The 21,528-nt window shown below is 32.7% G+C and overlaps 1 protein-coding gene across 6 annotated transcripts in view; it reads right to left on the bottom strand.

Annotated features, from left to right (window-relative positions):
• CNTLN (centlein) overlaps positions 1-21,528 on the bottom strand; it is a 321,096-nt gene that overhangs the window by 159,226 nt on the left and 140,342 nt on the right. For all 6 annotated transcript variants that reach the window (XR_011431201.1, XM_070248231.1, XM_070248227.1 and 3 more), the window contains exons 9-12: positions 14,350-14,526; positions 12,404-12,529; positions 3,997-4,118; positions 2,521-2,640 (exon numbers count right to left, since the gene is read on the bottom strand). Coding sequence is in view for 5 of the 6 variants with exons in the window: in XM_070248231.1 (XP_070104332.1) it covers positions 2,521-2,640; positions 3,997-4,118; positions 12,404-12,529; positions 14,350-14,526 (545 nt within the window). In the remaining variant the exon portion in view is untranslated. The remainder of the gene's footprint in view (positions 1-2,520; positions 2,641-3,996; positions 4,119-12,403; positions 12,530-14,349; positions 14,527-21,528) is intronic.

The raw sequence follows: 21,528 nt of genomic DNA, 5'->3' as shown, positions 1-21,528 counted from the left end.
TGGGACATTCATACAATGGAATACCATTTAGCAATAAAAAGAAACAAACTGGATGAATCAACATAAGTGAATATCAAAGGCATTCACTGACTTCAGTGAAAGAAGCTAGTCTCAAAAAGTCACAGCTCATATCATTCTACTCATATGATATTCTGAAAAAGGGCAAAGCTATAGAGAGAGAGAACAAATCAGTGGTTACCAGGTGTTAGGGATGTGGGAGGATTTGACTACAAAGGAGCAAGACAAGGAAATTTTTTGAGATAACGAACTAGTTTGTATCCTGATTGTGGCAGCAGTTACTTGATTCTATTGTACATGTTATATATATGTTATATGTCCATAACCCTACATGTGTTATAACTCATAAAACTATATGCTAAAAAAGTCAATATACTATATATAAATTTTTTAAAAAACAAAAAACTTCTGTCATCATTAAACAAAGTTCAACCGATAAAAGACTGATGTTTCATAAGTCTTATTGTTTCATCATGACACTTTTATTTTTAACAATGTATTTCATTAGAACGCTTGGTACTGAACATGTTTCCAAGGACGCTCCCTGAGAGTAGAAAGTTTGTCTGATATTCTCGTTTCATTCACCTAGCAGAGTGCCTGTCACGAAGCAGTAACTCAAATGCGTTTGATTGAATAAATGTTTCACAAAATAACTCTCCCTCGAAAAACATTACATTATTTAAAGTTTATATCAATTATTTAGCATTCTTTAAGGTTATCTACCCAAGCTTTACTATCTTTTACTAAGTTAAGACTGATCTGAAAAATAAGTGTTTCACAAATGGCTATCACAATAATGAATTTACTTCAGATTTCAGGGGGAAAAAAAAGAATTCTACACTTTTAATAATGACTCAGTATTTATGTAGGCACACTGCTGAGACAAAAAGATCATTAAAGATTATCAGAGAAAGTATCGATACATGCTACAACATGGGTAATCCATACAAAAACATTATGCTAAGTGAAAGAAGCTAATCACAAAGGACCATATGTTGTATGATTCCATTTACATGGCCAGAATAAGCAAGTCTATAAACATAGAAAGTTCATTAGTAGTTACCTAGGCTGGGGAGAGACGGTGAAAGGATTGGGAGGTAACAGCTAAGTGGTGTGGGTTGTTTTGAAGGGAGTAATAAAAGTGTTCCAAAATTGTGATGATAGATGCACAAATCTTCAAATATACTAAAAGCCATCAAATTGATCACTTTATACGGTAAATTATATAGCTTGTGAATTAAATTTCAATAAAGCTATTAAAAATTATCATGGAATGTTTCTGGGACAAATCTATAAACTCTATAAAATAATTTTCAAGATAAGAGATTTTATTATCAGCATCAAACATTTAGCACTAACAGAGTGTAGTGCACTTTAAGAGGTAATTGGAAGTGTATATTTAAATCTAATATGATCATTACCTCAATTTTCATTATTTTCTCAATTTTCCTCAATTTCATTACATGGAAAAGGTGGCAATCTAATAATGTTACACGTTTTATAATACAATATCTAAGATTCTGATTTATAGCTAAGAAAATACTATGATATTTAATTACATTATGCCACGTAATGCTAAATTCTAGTAATCTTTTAGATCACTAAAAGACACTCAGGCTTTAAAAAAAAATTGCATGGTCTGAGTGTCAAAAATTACCTCTAAATGAAGAAATAGTTAAGTAGCAAAAGAGGTTAATTATGTTGGTCTAACTCCTTTCTGTTTCAAAAAAAAAGTGTTCTTTCTTTGCCAAGCTGAATATAATAGTCTGTGAATTATAAGATCAAGGAAGCAAACTGTATGTTTTCTAAAATATGAGTATCCTTCATCAAGTTTTATACTTAGGGCAGCTAAAAGACCTATGTGGAGGGATCAGCATTAAGCCCAAAGGACAGGCAGTGCACAGCAAGAAAGAAAGTAATTCCCTCGTGTCTTTTGCAGGTCACTACCAAGGACCATGTTAGCAGATCCACACCAGACCCTTAACAGGGAGTTCTGCTGCTACCAGTAATTAGCTTGGACAGCTCTGGCTCCAAGAGTAGCAGCAAGGCTACACCATAATGAGCTCAGCTGGGATTAGCAGGACAGGGCAGGGAACCAAGAGAGCTCAGGCATTCTGCATTGCGTATGTATCTGGGAGATCAAACAAGGATGGCTGGCTAGGTTATCCCCTCTCCACCTCATTCCAAAAATGAAGCACGGCAGTGTCTAAAATACAGGCTAATAAAGAGCGACACCTCCAACAGATGAGAGCCACATTAATTAACACAATCCCTGGATCATATTCTACAGTTTCGGCTACAGCCAGCAAATGTGCAACTTGTTATTGCATTATACATATATATACGTTTTAAAAGCTAGTCCTTTTTTTTTCTTTACTTTCATTGGCAAAAATCAGATTATTTCAATTTTCATATTTTATAAGGTATTTCTCTCATGGTCTTTAAGCCACAAAATATCTCCCAAATGTTTATCTAAGTCCACATTGTTAAAAAGAAACTCACTTTTGGATGATTAGCTCCTGGTTCTCCCTTTTGAAATAGGCCAGTTCATTCCACACAGCACCAGAATCTTCTTGTCGAAGTTGCTGGGGATCTGCTCTCTTTATTTTTCTGATTTCAGTCCTATTTTTAAAATGAAGTTGCTTTCTTCCTTAACATGTTCAAAGTGCAATAAAAATTCATGTATACATTCCCTAAAATTTAAAAATATCTATTGATCAAATTTCTGATTCAAGCTCACTATTTATGGAATGAATTTCCTAAACCCTTATGTAGAAATTAAAATCCTATATCATAACTTCCTAAAAAGCTAAACTGCTATTACGGAAAGCAAACTTTTAAGCAGCCATATGATATTCTTAGGTCTATCTCCTCATTCATTCTACTAATAGTAAAACTATACATTGTAGGATTGTCACAGATTCTAAAAAAAGACTATAAACAATCAGCTCATCTAGACTTTGCTGCCAACCAATCTGAATGTAGTATACATGCTCTATCTTAAAACAAACTATTATTAGTGAATATTTCAGAAAGTAGTTTTTACACTTCTAGCAACTACTAAAAAGTTAGGTGAACAGAAGCTAAATCCAGGATAAATTGCTTTATCACTCCTTTACTAACAAGCGATCTGAAACACTTTCCATTCTTAAAAGGAAAAAATCAGATGTGACAATTATCTACAAAACATGCCAAATACCCTTTATGTTTTCATTTTCTGTACATAAAACAAACTCTCGGTTTTTATTTTGTGAAAGTGCTGTACTGGCCAATTTAGAAACAGTATTTCTCTATAGAACAGACCAATGTGTATCATCAACATCGCCCTAAAGGATCCATCTCAAAAGATGAGAGGGTAGTAGATTTTCTGTACTCATTCAGTCCTTTGCCCTCTGTTGATACTGTTAACAGGGGAGCCACTTACGACTAACCAAGATCTGAACACCTGTTCAGAGCAATTGAACTGAGACCGCCAATTCATTCAGATAAGCTGCAGAACAAACTGATGGATAGTAAAGATTTTCAAATTGCATACTAGGTTGAAGTAGTTTTAAGATAGTTAACTATATGTGAATTTCATATTTCTCTTGACTTTCGATTAAAACTTAAATACTTTTTGAGTCATAAACATTGTAACACCAGTATTTTATTTATTGAAAGTGGTTTTTCAATCATATGGATACGAATTATTTTTGCCTTAAGTTACACACTTTTACTACTCTACTGATATTAAAAATGTATACAATACTCATAATCACCTACACTAATGATTTCTGTAAATTACAGGAAAATCTATACTTATTGCTAGCATACTTCTCTGTTTTCATTTACTATATTCTCTATTTAAAAATCCAGAATAAAAATCTGACTAGCAAATAATTTCTCTAAAATCAAACAAAAGCCATTAAAACACCTATATGATGCTACTCCATTCCATTTAATATTTAGGGAAATGCCTTTATGAGCTATGTAACTCACATGCCACTGCCTTCTTCCCACTGTTTTAATTGCTCTTTTACTGCTCTGTAGTTGGTCTGTAACATCTGTAGCCTTTCCTTGCGTTTTTCATGGGCATCTCTTAGCTCATCATTTTCTTGGCTCTGTAGAACACAAAAAAGCAAGTACACAAGTTTGAAGAAAGTATTAGTATAATGTTGTAAATAAAAGGTTACCCATCAAAACATAAAATTTGAAAGAAAACAGTATGTCAATATGAATGAATTTGTAATACTTATTTAAGCAGAGGAAAAGGAAGAATTCCTAAAGTCACAGAATAGCTTTGCTTGATAAATTCGACCCACTCACTGGATTTTTTTAAGCTGCTTTAAGTAATTTCAAAACTGCTATCAAATTAGTTTCATTTCTTTCCCTGTTGTTAATTAGCATACATACAAATATTTATGGGCTAACCTTAAACATTTAAAATTTTTTTTTCTTTTCAACACAAGGATTGTCCATACATAAAGCTTGATTATTTTGTTAGTCATAAGTGCACATACAATTAGTGTAAGGACACTAATCATAGTAAGACCAATTCTTCAGCCCATGGATTCATGATTAGTTTCTCATAAAGCACATGTATTATACAAGAGGAAGAAAATCAGTTTGGACCTAAGTTAGAAGTAGCATAGTTTAACCTTTTGGCTTGTATCATGAAGACCTAAGATGGGAGAGCTGGGCTTAGTACTCTTGAAGAGGTCACAGAATAGACAGCCTAAACATTACTAGGGTAACACATGAGATGAATCTTTGTTTTTAGATATAATCACAAAATGAACTTATAAAGGTCAAATTTTCAGTCCTCAGAGGATATATTTATATCACTATGAACTGTATTTCTCAAAGTAAAATAAGTGACTTCTTGAATTTTTTACCCTTGAAAATTTCATATTAGTTTTTTAAACTCTTTTTCATATTTCTGTGTGAAGGAGCTTGTATACTTATTTAGTGGGGGCAACAGGTACTCTAATATTATAGTGAGGTGAAATGTATAGGCATATGGCAGTCAGAAAGAGTTGAATTCCATTCTTGGAGCTTTCTCCTGTCAGCTCCATAATCTTAAGAACACTATCTAAATTAATTCAATTTCTTTTTCTGTAAAGTATGGGAAAGAACACACAGATTTAAATTATGATGACTAGATTAAATGAGCTAATATATAGGTAAAGCCCCTGGCACTGTGCTTGCCCTATAGAGGCACAAAGCAAAAGTTAGCTTCCTTCCACCTCCTCTTCCCAGGTATTAACATTGATGCCCTTATCATTTAGAAGGCAAATTCACTGCTTCCTTGACCATCTATGTCTCATCTCAGCAGGGTGCATTATTTTACTACAATTCTACCTGTCTCAACAGTATGGATATTTTGTTGCTCTACTTAGAATATATGTCTAGTGGGATAACTTCAATAATTCTCTTAAGTAGTTATAGAAAGTATTTGAGCCCTGCGTGTGTACCAAGTGGTCTGTTTGCCATATGGAAATAGAAGCGCTTGATGAAAAGCATGAGAAGGGCATCACTTGACAGAGGCAATCCAAATAAATGTTATCCTTAAGGGTTTTAGAAGATACACAAATCACAGTTACTGCAAACTCGCTAAAAAGTAGCACGGTTTAATATCATGGTTAAAAATTAAGGATACTGAATTTTTGTTAATTTCAGTTAAAGAACCATATATTAAGAGCCTATTACATGCAGGGTCTTAAGTGCTGCAAAGAGTTCAAGTCCTGCTGCTCAAAGTTACTAAATTTTGCCTTCCCATAGCTACTTAAATTCAGTGTTCCTCAGTTTCTCCATCCTCAAAATAGAAGCTATTTATAACCCTTCTTCTAAGACATAAAGGATGATTTAACCTTGACCTTGAGTTTTCCATACTGTTGGTAAACAATCCAAATATCACTTCACTTCTTTGAACAGTAAGCTTTCTAATCTTAAGTATGTAAAATAAATGAATAATTTAAATTAGCCAAATAGAAGAATGATAATTGATAATGTTCTTATCTTCTCATAAATGAACACAAGTTAATTATGTGTATTAGAATTCCCCAAGAACTAGTAAGGTTTACTTATTAGGAATTTAAACAGGATATATTATAAACTTATTAATAAAATAATTTAATTACAAGAAATTTACAGATAATTACAAAAGATTCATGTCAAAACATAATTTTAAAATAAACTTATAGTTAAACTGAATACTCTTTAAGTACTTCTAAAATAGCTTTATTTAATTATTCTTAATTAAGTCAAAGTTCTTTCCCCATAAACTTTTATTTTACAATGAGTTTCTTAAAAATCATTACACACAAATATAGTATTTTGGAATCATTAAAAGTCTGTATTAGAGCCCTTAGAATTCTGAGTAAACAGAACCTAAAAGATTGAGCAAGAAGTAAAAATTAATAGAATGGGATATCCAAATTTTTTCTACTACCTTTCACAATAATTCTCTGTTGAATTAACAGAACAAATTGAGTTTCTTATTGTTAGTACTGCCATTATTTTAGCATTTTTCAGTACTGGCTCAGCTACAATTAATCATTGAATTCATACCCAATGTTTTTCCTAATTCTCAAATAGAAATCAACTATATTATGCTATTAAACCAAAGATTAAGACTCAATAAAAATTTCCTGAGTCCTATATATCACTTACAATGTCCTAGGCTCTGTATTAGGCATAGCAATTAATTAAAGCACTCAATGTGGCCACCTCTGATTCCTAAAACTTTAGTGTTATATATTCAACATTAGCAAATAGTTTTGGTTTTCCTATAGTAATTGAAATAAGCGACTCCTTCCACTAAGTAGTACTTATGGAAAAACAGTTTTGTGGATGATCTTTCTGCTTTAGTTTTACATGTTTCATAATTTATCTATACCTAATACTGGAGTATTTACATAATTCTTATAAAATTATTAAAACCTAAACTATTAAAAATAAAACCAAACTAGAGATTATTTGATAAATCAACTTGATAGAATTCATAATAATAATTTTTAAATGCAGTGTCACCCGTAGATTCCTGCTTTGAGTATGCTGATATCAAATTGTAATACATGCGTGAAATTAGTCCTGAAACTGTTTCTTTGTCCTCCTTCAAAAATAGACAGTAAAATTTTGTAAAAATGTAAATATAAGATACATTATATATAGTTCAAAGAAAAATGTTTTTCCCTATTTTACTGCAAGAACAAATGTTGGCTGAAGTAGTCAGTCAAAAGTTAGATATCTCAAAAGAAATGTTTAAAAAGAATAATCAAAATACTTTTTTATAATATTCTAACAAATACAAGTTAACTGTAGTTTGGATTATAGTTCTGTAAGTCCCATTTGACTTATAATAGCCTAAGTAAAAAAAATTGTACTTCATTTGGGAAATATTATCCCCAAAGATCTTACAACAAAATTAAGTGCAAAGACTGAAAAATACATTTAGTATCAGTAATTACTACATTTTCCTAAGAGGACATACACAAAAATATCCCCTGGGTTGTCACTGAATTAGGTCCATTTATTAAATCATTCTATAAAACATTCACTGAGTACTGTCTATGTATTTTAGAATTAAACTAGCTAAACTAGAGGCTCTAATTTCTGTGTGCAAACAAATCTGAGTGACCAAACCTTGGAAAATAGAAAATAGGAAAGTTGTATCAACTGAATTTCTTCCACGCTATTTGCAATTCTACTTTTGAGTTCATAAGAATAGAAATGATTCTTGATCTAATCTTTTAGTTTGGTCAACGGCTCCTTGACCTTTGAACTGAGAGCATAAACACTGTTAATCAAAGAGTGGCTCAAACTTCAGAGAATAATCGTAAGGTTTTAAAAAAGTAAAAAAAAAAAAAAGCCTTTTATAGAACACCAAGGCTTCCACAGATGTTTAATTTCAGCAGAATGTATAAAGTTCATGAATATTAGAGCATTGAAAAATACAAGACATTTAAACTATATTCAAAGGACATATTGATGTTACTAAACGGCATAGAAAAATGCTAATAGAATCAAGTTGTCAAATGCATGAAAATCAGTAAAGCAGGGATTCATGGCACTAGTAATCTCAAGTATAGTGAAGATTTCATAAAGCTCTGATGCACTGGTTTCCAAATTATACTTTATAACTTGTTAGTTCACTACCTTCATGAAGTCAGGATTTAGAAATGGGTGGGATTTCTATAATAAGAGCTCTCATGTCTTCTATTACTATTGGCTCTTTTATTATAACATTGGTCATCCCTCTTGAAAACACGTACAACTAGTCAGAGAAGTAAGCTGAGCAAGACAATGTGTTAATATTTATACAAAATTCTTAATTAGTATTAGAATAATATGCATGACTTACTGCTGACATAATAAAAAACATCATTTCTATGTATCAAAGTGTGTATATATATGTATGTTCCATGGTCTACTGGTGAAACATTTGTCCTTCCCTCCCTTCACCAAGGCTCCACCTTGGTGATCAACTGGGGAAGCTAAGGCTACCTACTGTGCCATGGAGAATGTCTTCTGTCTTTTACTGTTTCCAATTGTATCTTCCATGGAACAACAGTCTTTTGGGAAATATTAATAGGTATATATAATCAAATAAATCTGGGAAATAATGTATTTATACCTTTCTACAGATTCACAATGCGCATTGATATGCTAAAGGCTTACAAAAAAAAAAAGCTTTTAATCCAGTGTTTACAATAATGGGGCACAGAACATTGTCGTCTGCCATGTCCCATTAGCTTCTGGCAGAGCAGTAGTCAATAGAATATCAGTATGGGAAAGACCATGACAAAAATTCAACATGTATTAGGGGATAATGGTCTACAAAAGGAGCACCATGATCAACAAATGTACTTTAAAAACCGTAAGTCACTGTCATGGGTTGAAACTAATCCCTCCAAAAAAGATATGTTGGAGTCCTAACCCCTACTACCTCAGGATGTGATTTTATTTGGAGATACGGGTCTTCATAAAGGTAACCAAGTTAAAATGAGGTCATTAGGGTGGGTCCTAATCCAATATAACTGGTGTCTACAAAAAGGAGAAATTTAGACACAGGGAGAGTCACACATAGAGGGAAGATGATGTGAAGACACAGGGAGAAGGCCATCTATAAGCCAAGGAATACCTGAGACTACCAGAAGCTAGGAGAGAGGAAGGAAGGAGGGAATTCTCCCTCACAGCCGTCAGAAGGAACTAAGCCTGTTGACACCTTGATTTTGGACTTTTCTAGCCTGCAGAACATTGAGACAATAAATTTCTGTTCTTCTAAGCCAGCCAGTTTGTGGCAGTTTGTGACAGCAGCCCTAGGAAACTAATACAGACACATCATTAATTCCTATCTTATCTTAGACTCACATGCACTTGAGTAATAGCAATAATATTAATATTATAGTCTAATAAGGGGAATATAGAAAGAGGTCTTCTGTCTTCACTAAATATGACAGCTATACTTACTAAAGTCAGGCTGAAAATTAAAAAGTACCCTGGGCCCAATCACTCTCCGTGGAATTGCTTCACTATACAGGTTTTGTTTATGCACTTTTGCTAAATGCTCTTGACTATAATGCCTTTTTCATTCAACTATTTTGTTCTGTTAAAATAAGAAATCCTTTCTTAACAATAATAAAATGCCAGGAAGAAAATTTGCTCCCATTTTTTCCCTTATCTTGCAATCTGTGAAAGAAAACCTACATTTGTCTAGGGGCATTAGCTGGTGTAGCCCTTTAAAAACCATGCGTCCTTGAGGCTCCTGTCTGGGCTATGTGCCAGCACTCACAATAATAACAGTCCTGGGCTTGGCCAACCCAGCTGATTTCTCATGGGAGAGTTAGCGCCAAGACTCTCGCAGTCTGAGGCAACATAGAACTCCTCCAGGGGGGCTCTGGTCCTTGGAATGCAGGTCATACAAGGGTGATCCCCCTTGGCAAGTACACACCCTTTGTTCCTCTGGGTACTTAAGCCAGCTTCTCTCAGGAGGTGGCAGCAGGTGCACGTTGCTGTCCAGCCAGCTGCCACTGGACCTTCCCTATAAGTAACTCCCAATAAACCCATATGTCTCGTTCACTGTCTCTGGGTCTTTTCTTTGGTCTCTCGACAACCTATCCCACACTGCTCACCCAGCTGGGTGTGTGGAGGAATAATTCGAATTCCGGACTATCATCAATTGACTTGAAAAAGGAATACAGAAAATGTGTAAATGAAACAGAAATTGGGTAAAAAAAGAATTTTACTCTGAAAATAAACTTGAGGCCTCATCAAGAGAGTGTTGTTAGGAGAAAGGAAAGAGGAAATAAATTACTATAATGCTTCTGAGACTCTTTTGAAATAAGAAATTCAAGAGGTGGAAGACAATAGATCTAAAAACGTCTCAACTGCTCTACTCCTTCCTGCCAAAAACAAGTGACTATCAAAGACTCGCAGACTTCTGTGGGGGGCCAATGAGTGGAGATCATCTACTACTGAATGGATATGTGATGGCTAATTTTATGTGTCAATCTGACTGCCCAGATATTTGGTTAATCATTATTTCTGGGTTATTGGTAGAGGTGTTTCTGTAGAAATTAACATTTGAATCAGCAGACAGAGTAAAGCAGATTACCCTCCCCAATGTAATGGGCTTCATCCAATCCATTGAAGGCCTGAATAGAATAAAAGGCTGTGTAAGAAAGAATTCTTTCTTTCTGCCTGTCTTTGAGCTGGGACATTGGTCTCTGGGCTTCCGACTCAGACTTGGACTGGGACTGGAACGTACACCAAGAGCTCTCCTGGTTCTCAGGCCTTTGGACTCAGACTGGAACTATACCATTGGCTCTCCTGGAACTCTAGCTTGATGACTGTAGATTTTGAAATTCCCAGACTGCATAATCACGTGAGCCAATTCCTTACAATCAATCAATCACTCTCTCTCTATATATACATACCTATCTTTCAGAATAATGATGTCCTATCAGGGAAGACTAAAAGGTTGTGTCCTATTGGTTCTGTTTCTCTGGAGAACCCAGATTAATACAGGAGAGATGCGTTGGTATATGAATTTCAAGAATCACGTACAAGAAGGAAGATGATAGATTGTCTTCCTAAACATGTCCATAATATCCTGTGTGTACCCTCAAGTTTACACTAATACACTGATTCTAAAACTCACTTAGCATCTTCTTAACTAGAGAAAGGGTCTTGAACAATAGAAACTCACCTTTTCTCCTATTGTACAACAAGTGACTAGTACAATGCTTGGCTAACTGCATTGCTCAATAAGTTACTGAGTAAACAAATGAATGAGCAAATAATTTCAGGTATATAAATTTCAAGCAGGCTAAATGCTAGCAAGCTGAGGTCATCTGATCATTTCATTTTTGGTAGAAACAATAGTTGATAATTTTCCTTGGTTTTAGAACTAATAGCTTAGGTCTGAATAAATATAAATTAACACAATGTTTAGTGGAAAGGTAGAAAACATTATTAACTGGAGCTTATGGCTAACTATACCTGTAAACCATATTTTGTTCTAAAATACACATAATGTTAAGTCGAATCTTTTTCTACCTAAGAGTAATCTGTACTATATGAAAAAGGATTTAAGTTTTAACGGTATTGGATTCTAATCATGTGTAAATTGGGATTGTCATAGAATGTCATAAAACTATTTGAGATTCAATTAAATGACTAAATCTTAAATAGTACAGGCCTTCGGGTAGTTGTGAATGAGGAATGACAAGTTTAGCCGTATTAAATTCACAGAAAAAATAAAAGCCCTCAACATAGTCACATAAAACTGGTTCAATATGCACAACCAACTTCTTCTGAGAAAGAGAATTCACAAAATATGACTTGGAAAGTATAAAATCTCAAAGACAGGCCATTAAGATATATGCTTCTTAAACACTGGAAGACCACTGACTCAAATGTCATGTATTCTGAGACAAATTCAGTTGAAATGTAAAAAATAACGTATATTTATTTGTCATTTGACTATGTAATTTTCTATAAAGGACAATTTTAAGTGGCCTGAGCTAGGCTGGTGTGCTTTTTAACTCATTTTTCTTTTTATGTGTTTATCGTTTATAAAGAACCACAAGAAATTCTCTTTCCACTAGCTACAGTTCTATTTTTTTGTTTCTGAGAAACTATAAGAAATTTATTCCCAATATTAAGTCACAATATTTGCAAATAATTTTAAGTAGTGAATAAACATTTAGTTTACAAGTAGCTTATTTTTTATTACTTTATGATCCTCAGAAATCTTAAAAACAAGATCAACCGACTACATATTTTTATACATGTAAATAAATTCAGGAAAGATAAATGATAAGCAGTAATTTGTGAAATGAATGTACTTTGGTATATCTTTATCTTTGCAAGGTTATTACTAAAGAAATGATTTATTGTTCACCTTTAGTTGTAGTGCCTTCTCTAAGTTTTCAATCTTTCTTTCAGCGTTTCTCAGCTTCCTTAGTTCCTCTGAGTCTGTGAAAGAGCTCTTTAGGGACAAAGACCTTGAACGTTTCACAGGTGGTTCCTCGAGAATAAAACAAGGACATGGTTGAACTAGTTGGAACACTGGATTATGAAAGACATGCAAAATTAAAGAACAAGTAATTTTGAATACTAATAATGAATTATAAAAAAAATCCTGCATGGAATACTGGAGAAATAACAAGCGGAATTACCACAGTGCTACCGCTAAAGGTTTCTCTGTGACTCGTTAATGAGAATATTCATTTACATTTACATTGTTTCTTTCAGAATAATGATGTCCCATTAGGGAAGACTAAAGGGTTATAGACTCAGAAATGCAAGAAACCTCATTACAAAGGAGGGGATAGAGGCTGGTCTAATTGCTCTATAAGGGTCCAAGGTTACACTTGATAGGACAACCAGAAACAAGAGGGAAAGGATTTTTTTCCCTTTGAAATAGTTTAACACACTGTGAAGTTGAAGGAACAATATGCTTGAGGAATATAAATACAACAGACAGTAGATCTTATACCATAATGACCATATGGTCATTAACTATAATGTGGCTAACTAGAGACAAGAATGTGTGTTTATATTATGTACAGCTTCATATACCAATCTGGAGAAAGAATATGTGAAAGCAAGTATTAAGCTGGGCAACATATTGTTCATACTTACTGCACACCCTTATGAAAATGAAAGAAAATTTTGTTCAAAATATCACTCTTGTTTTCTTGACTTTTGTTAAAAGCAATGAAACATCAAAGTGGTACATTTTTAAACTTCAGTAATACAGCAAGCAACCAACTTAGGCCCAGTAATGCTGTCTCTCAATTTTAGGAATGTTTTCTTTCATTTAAATAAAGCTCAATGCTGTAAAACTACTCCAAAATGGCAAGAAATGGACAATGCAGTTATGTTTAAATAAAAACATACATACATACGTAAACAAAGCTCGCTCTTCTGAAAATTACTAGTAATATTAGAGAGAGTAAATAAGAATACTGCAGAAACATGGGTCTAATTTTAAATGGTTCCTTTATTAAGATAGTTTGTTCTACTCATAGGAAAACCTGGAAAGAACTAAAAACAATTATCTTGAAAACATGGTTTTCTACTTTTAAAGATATTTTCTACTGCTGAAGTAACAAGTGTGAGAAAAACATGTCTAAAATTCCTTACTTTTAGGGAATTGTTATTTCAATTTATTCAGAAATAACATATTTACAATGTGATATTATAAAATTTTTGTATCAGTCAATGTTCATAGAATCTTTCACAGCATAATAGGAATATGTAATGAATACTACAAAAGGAAAAGCTGAGATGTTAAGAAATGAGAAATATACTATGAAAAATTTGCTTATTTTTTCTCTATTGCTATGCCTTTAAATCTGAAAATATATAACTCCACAAATTAATGTTAAATTCCATTTATAGTTTATATTCCATATGGGCAGTATTTTAACTATCATATCTGAGTGAAACAGAAGCATTAAGGTATATTTTTCTTCTAATTAAAATTAGAAAATTGAGTTAATGACTAATACCACTTTAAAATTTTTACTTAGATTAATTTATCTATAGATTATATAGACAAGGGATACTTACCAAAACTTTTTAATACAAGAATGTTAATTTACTTCAAAATAGGTATACAACCACTAATGTATTTAATTAATTAGGAATATACTATGTCTTTAGAAAGGGAAAACTTTCTACTCCCAACAATTATTTTATCAAGCATTTGGCACATAATATTTTTTTAAAAGCTTCCAGAAATATAGGCAGAGAAGTAAACGCTGCTGTTTGTTTTTTAACTTCATCTCTTGCCTTGCCAGCCAAATGCTGACAAATCCGCAAAATGACAAACGTACCTACCTTATGTTTCCCGTCAGCACTTGTCAGGATGCTCTTCTCTGAGGAACGGTTGTTGGTAGATCTGTTCTCTGACAGTTTTTCATTTGCTATTTTCAGTTTCTCCTGTAAATACTCAATTTCAGACTTCTGTGAGACCATTAAGGTTTCTAAGCTCGATAAAGATGGCCGTTGGGATATCTATTAAAAAAAAGCATATGGGCAAAGTATATGTACGTTTGCATCTCATATTATTTACATATATATGCAAATACTTATATATAATATTAAATTATCTAAATCACAAGTATTCAGAGAAAGAAAGTTTCATTTCCTTAATAAACTGTGAACCAGCATTAGCTAAACTTCTGTCATCCTAATATAATGGCATTTTTCAATAAAATAACCAAGAGTCTGAATAAATATTTTCACAAATACTGTGATAGAGATTTGCAGGAGAAAAAATTTGAAGCATAGTTCCATGATAGACACTACTCATCTATAAATTATTTCAAATTTATGGTTATACACACATGTATTTCCTCACAAAATACTCAATTCACTGTCTGATCATCAAGAGTTATGTAATACCACTGAATATGAACCTGGGAAAAGGAAACCAACAGCCCTATAGCTCTAGTTAGCTTTTAATGTATCATAATTTAACAATAGCTCAAAAAACTGATACTCTTAAAAGTCAATACAGTTCATAGTATTCTACTTTAAAATTTATTCATATACCAGATAAACTGCTAATGGTAAGCACCACATTTTAACAATAGAAATCAGGGGAAAATTAAGCTTATACAAAATTTGTTCTGAAAACTAACATTCTACAATATTCTACTAACATCTTAACTGAATATATTTGAGACCATTAAAATCCATGCATATATGCTATTTCAAATTAAGCACTCCACTTACAAAAAACAAAAACACTAAATCATAGTGAAAACAAAGGTTTTTTTACTTCTAGCATAGAAAAGTCAGATTTTACGATTCTAATATTATCAATATGGATCCAGTAGCCCCGAAAATAGTTTCATTTAAAATGTGGACAGCCTCATTCTTCCTAAACAATATTCCTAAGGACTATGAAAAAATATATATGTTTAACTTTTCTGAACCAATAATGGGAAATATTATCCTTTTCTCTTTTGACCACTTTTTTCTTTTTTTAGGGGATAGGCAAAATTTTCCTAATTCTAACCTGTAATTTTTATAATGAGAGGGATCATCTTTGATTTATACTATTACACTTTCCTCATACATAAATCACTTAATTTGTTTCCCAACCTTTATTCTATCATACTACTAAATATTTTCCTCAGCATATTGTTTACATTGTACTATTATCACACTTAAAATATATTAAATACTTATTCCATTACCTTGCTCTGAACGTCAAATTAAAATACTTAAAGCACTTTTCTTGCAAACTCTAAAAGAATTTTGTCCTATTCTTTTCTCCCCCTGTTAATCACCGTACAGCTTTTATTTCTTTTATTTTTTCCTATTATTTCGTAAGCAAATTTATGATGTTTATAAATGTTTCCTTTGATTGGGCTGCCAATCTAAACAGTTTTCAAAGGCTACCTGTTCTTGCCCAGGTTTCACTGAATAAAATTATGAAGAATATATAAATATCCCATAATTTACCAAAGAAATTTTAAATAAATTGTTCAAGGTTAAACAAAAATTTAGACTAAAACAGGAAAAACACAAGTTTAGTTTATTGGTATATCCAATAAGCAATCCTGTGCTCTTTAACAAATGAGTTTTCTAAATCATCATTGGATTAAAATGCAATAGATAAGAATGTAAAAATGTGAATATTCGGTCAAGTAACTACAATGATAAATAATTCAAATATTCATGAAGACATAAAATATGCTCCAACAGTGCATTTTGTCACTATACTAATAAGAGGTTTCATATTTCAGCAGCATTTCTTTGAAATTCCTCAATAAACAATAACAGAAATTCAAAATTAAAATACTATGAAACTAGTGATCAACTTAAATTCACATGGGAGCCAAGGAGATAATGTAAATAAATAAGTAAAATGGGTTGTGTTTAGTTTGTTTTAAAATTACAGCTTAGAATCTATTCAACAGAGACACTTTGTATACATATTAAAACATGTAGGTACATTCTTCACTTCCACAAGAAAACTTACACATGCTCCCAGTTTTTAAAAACTGTGGTCTTTCTCTCTCTCTCAAGCCTTTTATCACTTCTAATAGAGATATATGCACAAGAAGTATGTCACATTTCTCTTAATACCACCATTTTTAAAAGTACAAATAAAATGAAATGTCAAACCACACTCGGCCTCACTTTGAGGGAGTACGGAGAGTATTTGTGGCAGTTGCTACTCAGCTCCAGCCCAGTGTTTTCATAGAGGAATGTGGCCCACTATTGCCAGATTACTGATTTTTCAAAAGCAGCAGGAATTCGAATTTCTCAGGGAAATCTCCTAATTTTAAAATGTTTGCCAGACTCACTTTACGACTCTTGTGTTTTGAGAACATGGTAGTGGAAGTATAAACTGCTACAAATTTTCTGGGGGAATTTTGAAACATGTATCAAAGCACATAAAAGTGTATCAAGTCTTTGATATCGCATTCTAGCATGCTCATGGTTGATACAGAAAGATATCCATGACAAACTGTTAGGTGAGAAAAGCAGTTTACAAAAGAATATAGTATACAGTATAGAAATAGATTTCACCAAATATGTGTGGAAAAAACCCTGAAATGTTACAGTGTTATTGCTGAGAGGAGGAATTCTATGTGAATTATTTTCTTCATACTTACCTGAATTTCCTTAAATTCTTTTAATAATGAACACGTCATTAAATGTTTTTCAAAATGTAAAACTTTTTTTCTCCAAAAAAAAGGAATAAAAATTTAATATAAAATTTTCAGTATAGATGGGGAAATATAAATGAAAGTCTCCCCATAATCTCATCTCTCAGAGTTTGCTAGTGATAAGTTTGGGATATATTACCCAGACTTTAAAAAGAAAATGGAAACCACTGTAATTCTGTCCTTTAACCTGATTTTTTTTTTTTAACTAACAGGCTTTATTATCTAGAACAGTTTTATACTTACAGGAAAACCAAGCAGATACTATAAAGAGTTCTACACCTCCCACTCCCATTCACCCCGGTTTCCCCTGTTACTAACATCTAAAATTAATATGGTACATTTGTTACACTTAATGAACCAATATTCACACTTTATTTTTAACTGAGGCCCATAGTTGTGAGATAACAGAAAATATGTATATTGGTCTCTGCCTGATTCCTGGCACACAGCTCCCACCTAAAACTCTTGTAAATTCCAAAGTGATAAGAGCACTAGAAGCATCTTTTATTCTATTAAGGTGACTCTGGGTGGGCTCCTAAATGGCTCTTGGACAGGGGCTGGTCACCAAAAGGACCAAGGCAAGATTAGAAGGTTGGAATTTTCAGCCCTACCCACTGTCCTCCAGAGAGGGAAGAATGGTTGGAAATGGAGTTCATAATTGATCACACCTATGTGAGAAAGCCTCTATAAAATCCCAGTAGTAGGGGGTTCAGAGAGTTTCGGGGTTAGTGAACATGGGGAGGTGCTGAGAGAGTGGTGCACCTGGGCAGGGCATGGAAGCTCCACGCTCCTTCCCATATACCTTACCCTACACATCTCTTCCATCTGGATGTTCATCTGTACCCTTTATCAGATCCTTTAATAAACTGGTAATAAACATTTCCCTGAGTTCTGTGAGCTGCTCTAGAAATTAGCTGAACCCAAAGAGGCGGTCTTTGGAACCTTCAATCTAGCTGATTGGTCAAAAGCCCAGGTGATAACCTGAGCTTGCAACTGGTCTCTAAAGTGTGTGGGGGAGGGGGAAGTCTTGTGGGACCCAGCCCTTAACCTATGGGATCTGATGCTATCTCCAGGTAGACAGTGTCAGAATTGAGTTAAATTATAGGACATCTAGCTGGTGTCACAGAGAATAGCTTGTTGTGGGGAAAAAACCTCCACACATTTGGAGACCAGAAGAGTCAGAAATGTGAGTGTTCTGTGTGACTAGTAAAGCAAATTCACAGGGAAGAAAGTTGTAGTAAGGAAGAACTAAATTATTCCCCATATAGGAAGGAAAAAAGTTTTTTTCCCTTTACAATAGTTTACTCAAATTTCCACATCTTTTAACTAATGTCCTTTTTCTGTTCCAGGATCCCATCCACCATACCACATTACATTTAATTATCATGTCAGTAACTCTTGGCTGTGACAGTTTCTCACTTTTCTTATTTTTGACGGCATGGACAGTTTTGAAGGGCACTATTCAGATACATTATGGGATGCTCCTTACGGAGTTTTGGGGAGGAAGATCACAGAAGTAAAGTGCATTTTCATCACATCATAGCAAGGGTACACACTACCAACATGACTTGACTGTTGATTTTGGACCTTGATCACCTAGCTAAAGCAGCGTTTGTCAGGTTACTCCATCATAAAGTTACTCTTTTGTCCCCTATCAATAGATCAACAGTATACTCACTTTACTTTTTAAGCTTAGTAATTGTTTTAAGGGTAAGATATGTATATTGTCATATATCCTTACTTATCCCTATGTGTTTTAAGTGCTGCTTTACAAGCTTAGCAAAATCAAGACTAACAATTCCCCTGTCTGTGGAAGTTTATTCTATCTATTGTCCTTAAAATCTCAGACTTTGAAAAGTTAACTTTTCTTGGCTAGGAATTATTAACATTTTAAAATAAACTTTTTTCTATAATATAAGAAATTCTTCTGCATCTTTTTAGTTTACAGTCTTAGAAGATAATGGTATGGTGCTAGACCATAGTTAATCTGATGAGAAATCATCAGTGGAATATGTGTCCAAATGCCTCCAATTGGAACTAATCTCTTTAAATTGACCATTATTAATACATGACTTATTTTTTACATTGATCCACAGAGGTAATTTTGATCAAAGTCCTGTAGAAGATATAGAGTAAAAGGGGGGTGGGAAGGAGAAGCCTTTAAATGTTGTGCCAATTACTATTGAAAAATTATATAAATTAAATATCTATTCATGTTGCATTAAATTCAAGCAACAGTGTATGGCATTATTACAGTGAAGGCTGAGTGAACACTGCCTAATAAATAGAAAATTTTTCACAGCTATAACAATTGCAAAAAACTGTAAGTTAAATTGTTTTGTCTTATTAGTAAGTTTTAATTAAATATATTAATTTGTGTCCCACTATACTAAAATAATAACAACTAGCATTTGATGAAAAAGTATTATGTTTCTAGCTCTAGGTAACATTTCACCTATATTATCTCACTTACTTAAAAAATTTATAAATTTCAAACCTGTCAACACATAATGTAGCCAATTGCAAATCAAAAACATTTAAAAAGGACATGATATCTCAGCAAAAGAAACAGTTTCTCCAAAAATAATATCTCTTTGAAAATTAAGTATAGGTCAAATATACATGTGTATTTAAAAATCTGTAATATATGTTTGTATATAAAATTTCTAACCTATATGCATATATATCACAGAAATTGACATTTTGAATGATTGTTCTCTGAAAATCAACTCACATTCTCTTGGAAGAAGATAGAGTATAAAAAAGTATATATATATATATATATATATATATACTTTATTAAAGAGTGTATATATGTAAAATTTTCTTCTCATGAAATGCCTAAATCTTTGAAAAAACTCTTCATTTTATTTAAAATTGATTTTAGAAATGCAGAAATATATCTATTGCCAACTTATAAAACAAACATTGTTAGCTGAATCATCCATAACCTGAAAACAGATCACTTTAATATAGTCATATATTCTTAAAAAAATAAAGTAAAAAGAAAAATAATATCAAACATGATATCATAAATCAAAATAGTCTTACTACAAAAGTTCACAAATGGAATTAAGTGTACCAACTTAAATTTGCAGCTCACTTTTAGAAAGACTACTAAATTGAGTACTAAATGTCTAACGACAACAAAGTCAGCTAGCACTCTTTTAAAAAATATAAATATTTGCATGCCTTCAATCCCCTTAATTGTAACTCAAATATCCTCACATTACATTTAAAGATCATAAAATATAATGAAATTATTTACTACATTTAGGTAAAATTTAACCTATCACTATCTCCTCTCACAAACACCATCCTAATGTCACATTATAGCAAAACTCAGTACTATAAAGTAGACAGTCAAATTAAACTTTCCTTTAATATCTAAACAGTTGTGTGGGACAGCCAAATTAGTGAACAGCAAAATAAAAGGGAAAAATTTAATTTCATAACTTTACTTCCACTCATCATACAAAGCTTAATATTGAATGGGTTATAAGTGGATAGTGTATTGGCTTATAGTCACATCCAGTAGATGACAACAGTATCTGTGTTAAAAAGTTGAGCAAACTAACAGGCTAATTATTTCCTCTATACACGTAAATATCACACTGTACTGACAAAAATCAGTGATATTTACATGCCACAAAAGAGTGTTTAGCATTAACTGTTTAATATACATATTGACTGAAGATTCTAATCCCAAGAGTAAACTAATCCTGGACTTACTTAAAAATTAGGATGAAAAGACTAAGTGATTTTTCTATAGATCTGTTCATACGTTAAATAGCCAAACTGAACACAGTCAAAACTGAATTGAATTCTGAATATTTAAAGTACATCTGTTAACAGTGTCCTAAAATAAATTTCTAGATTATTCCTATTCAGTATATATCTAAATATGTGACTTTTATTTGCAATCTATTACTTATTATAATGCATACTCTAAGTTTTATAAACATGTGACACTTATGTCACCAGTAAAAAAATCGAAATTTATGCACTAATGGTATAAGCAAGGGACTATGCTTGTTATGCATTATCATCTCTATACATTAAAACCTCAATCATACTCAAACAAATTCACTAAAGTGTGGTTTTCAATCTGCTAACTATGCATTCCATAATAGCTTGTAATTATTAAAAACTGACAAGAAAGCTACGCCACCTGTGTTTATGTGAAGCCAGGTAATGAAAAAAACAACAACGCTGTCATCACCTCTCAATTCCTGATTGCATTATCAAAACTGTAGCCGAGTTTGGCATCTGGGTGTGACCTTGTTAACTGCTAGGGTAATTAAATTTATTCTATTGGGAAAAAGGATGA

This window comes from Equus caballus, chromosome 23 (genome assembly GCF_041296265.1).
Source record: "Equus caballus isolate H_3958 breed thoroughbred chromosome 23, TB-T2T, whole genome shotgun sequence".
In the NCBI taxonomy this organism is placed as follows: Eukaryota; Metazoa; Chordata; class Mammalia; order Perissodactyla; family Equidae; genus Equus; species Equus caballus.
The sequence above is the reverse complement of the archived record's forward strand: the minus strand, read 5'-3'. Positions and strand labels throughout refer to the sequence as shown.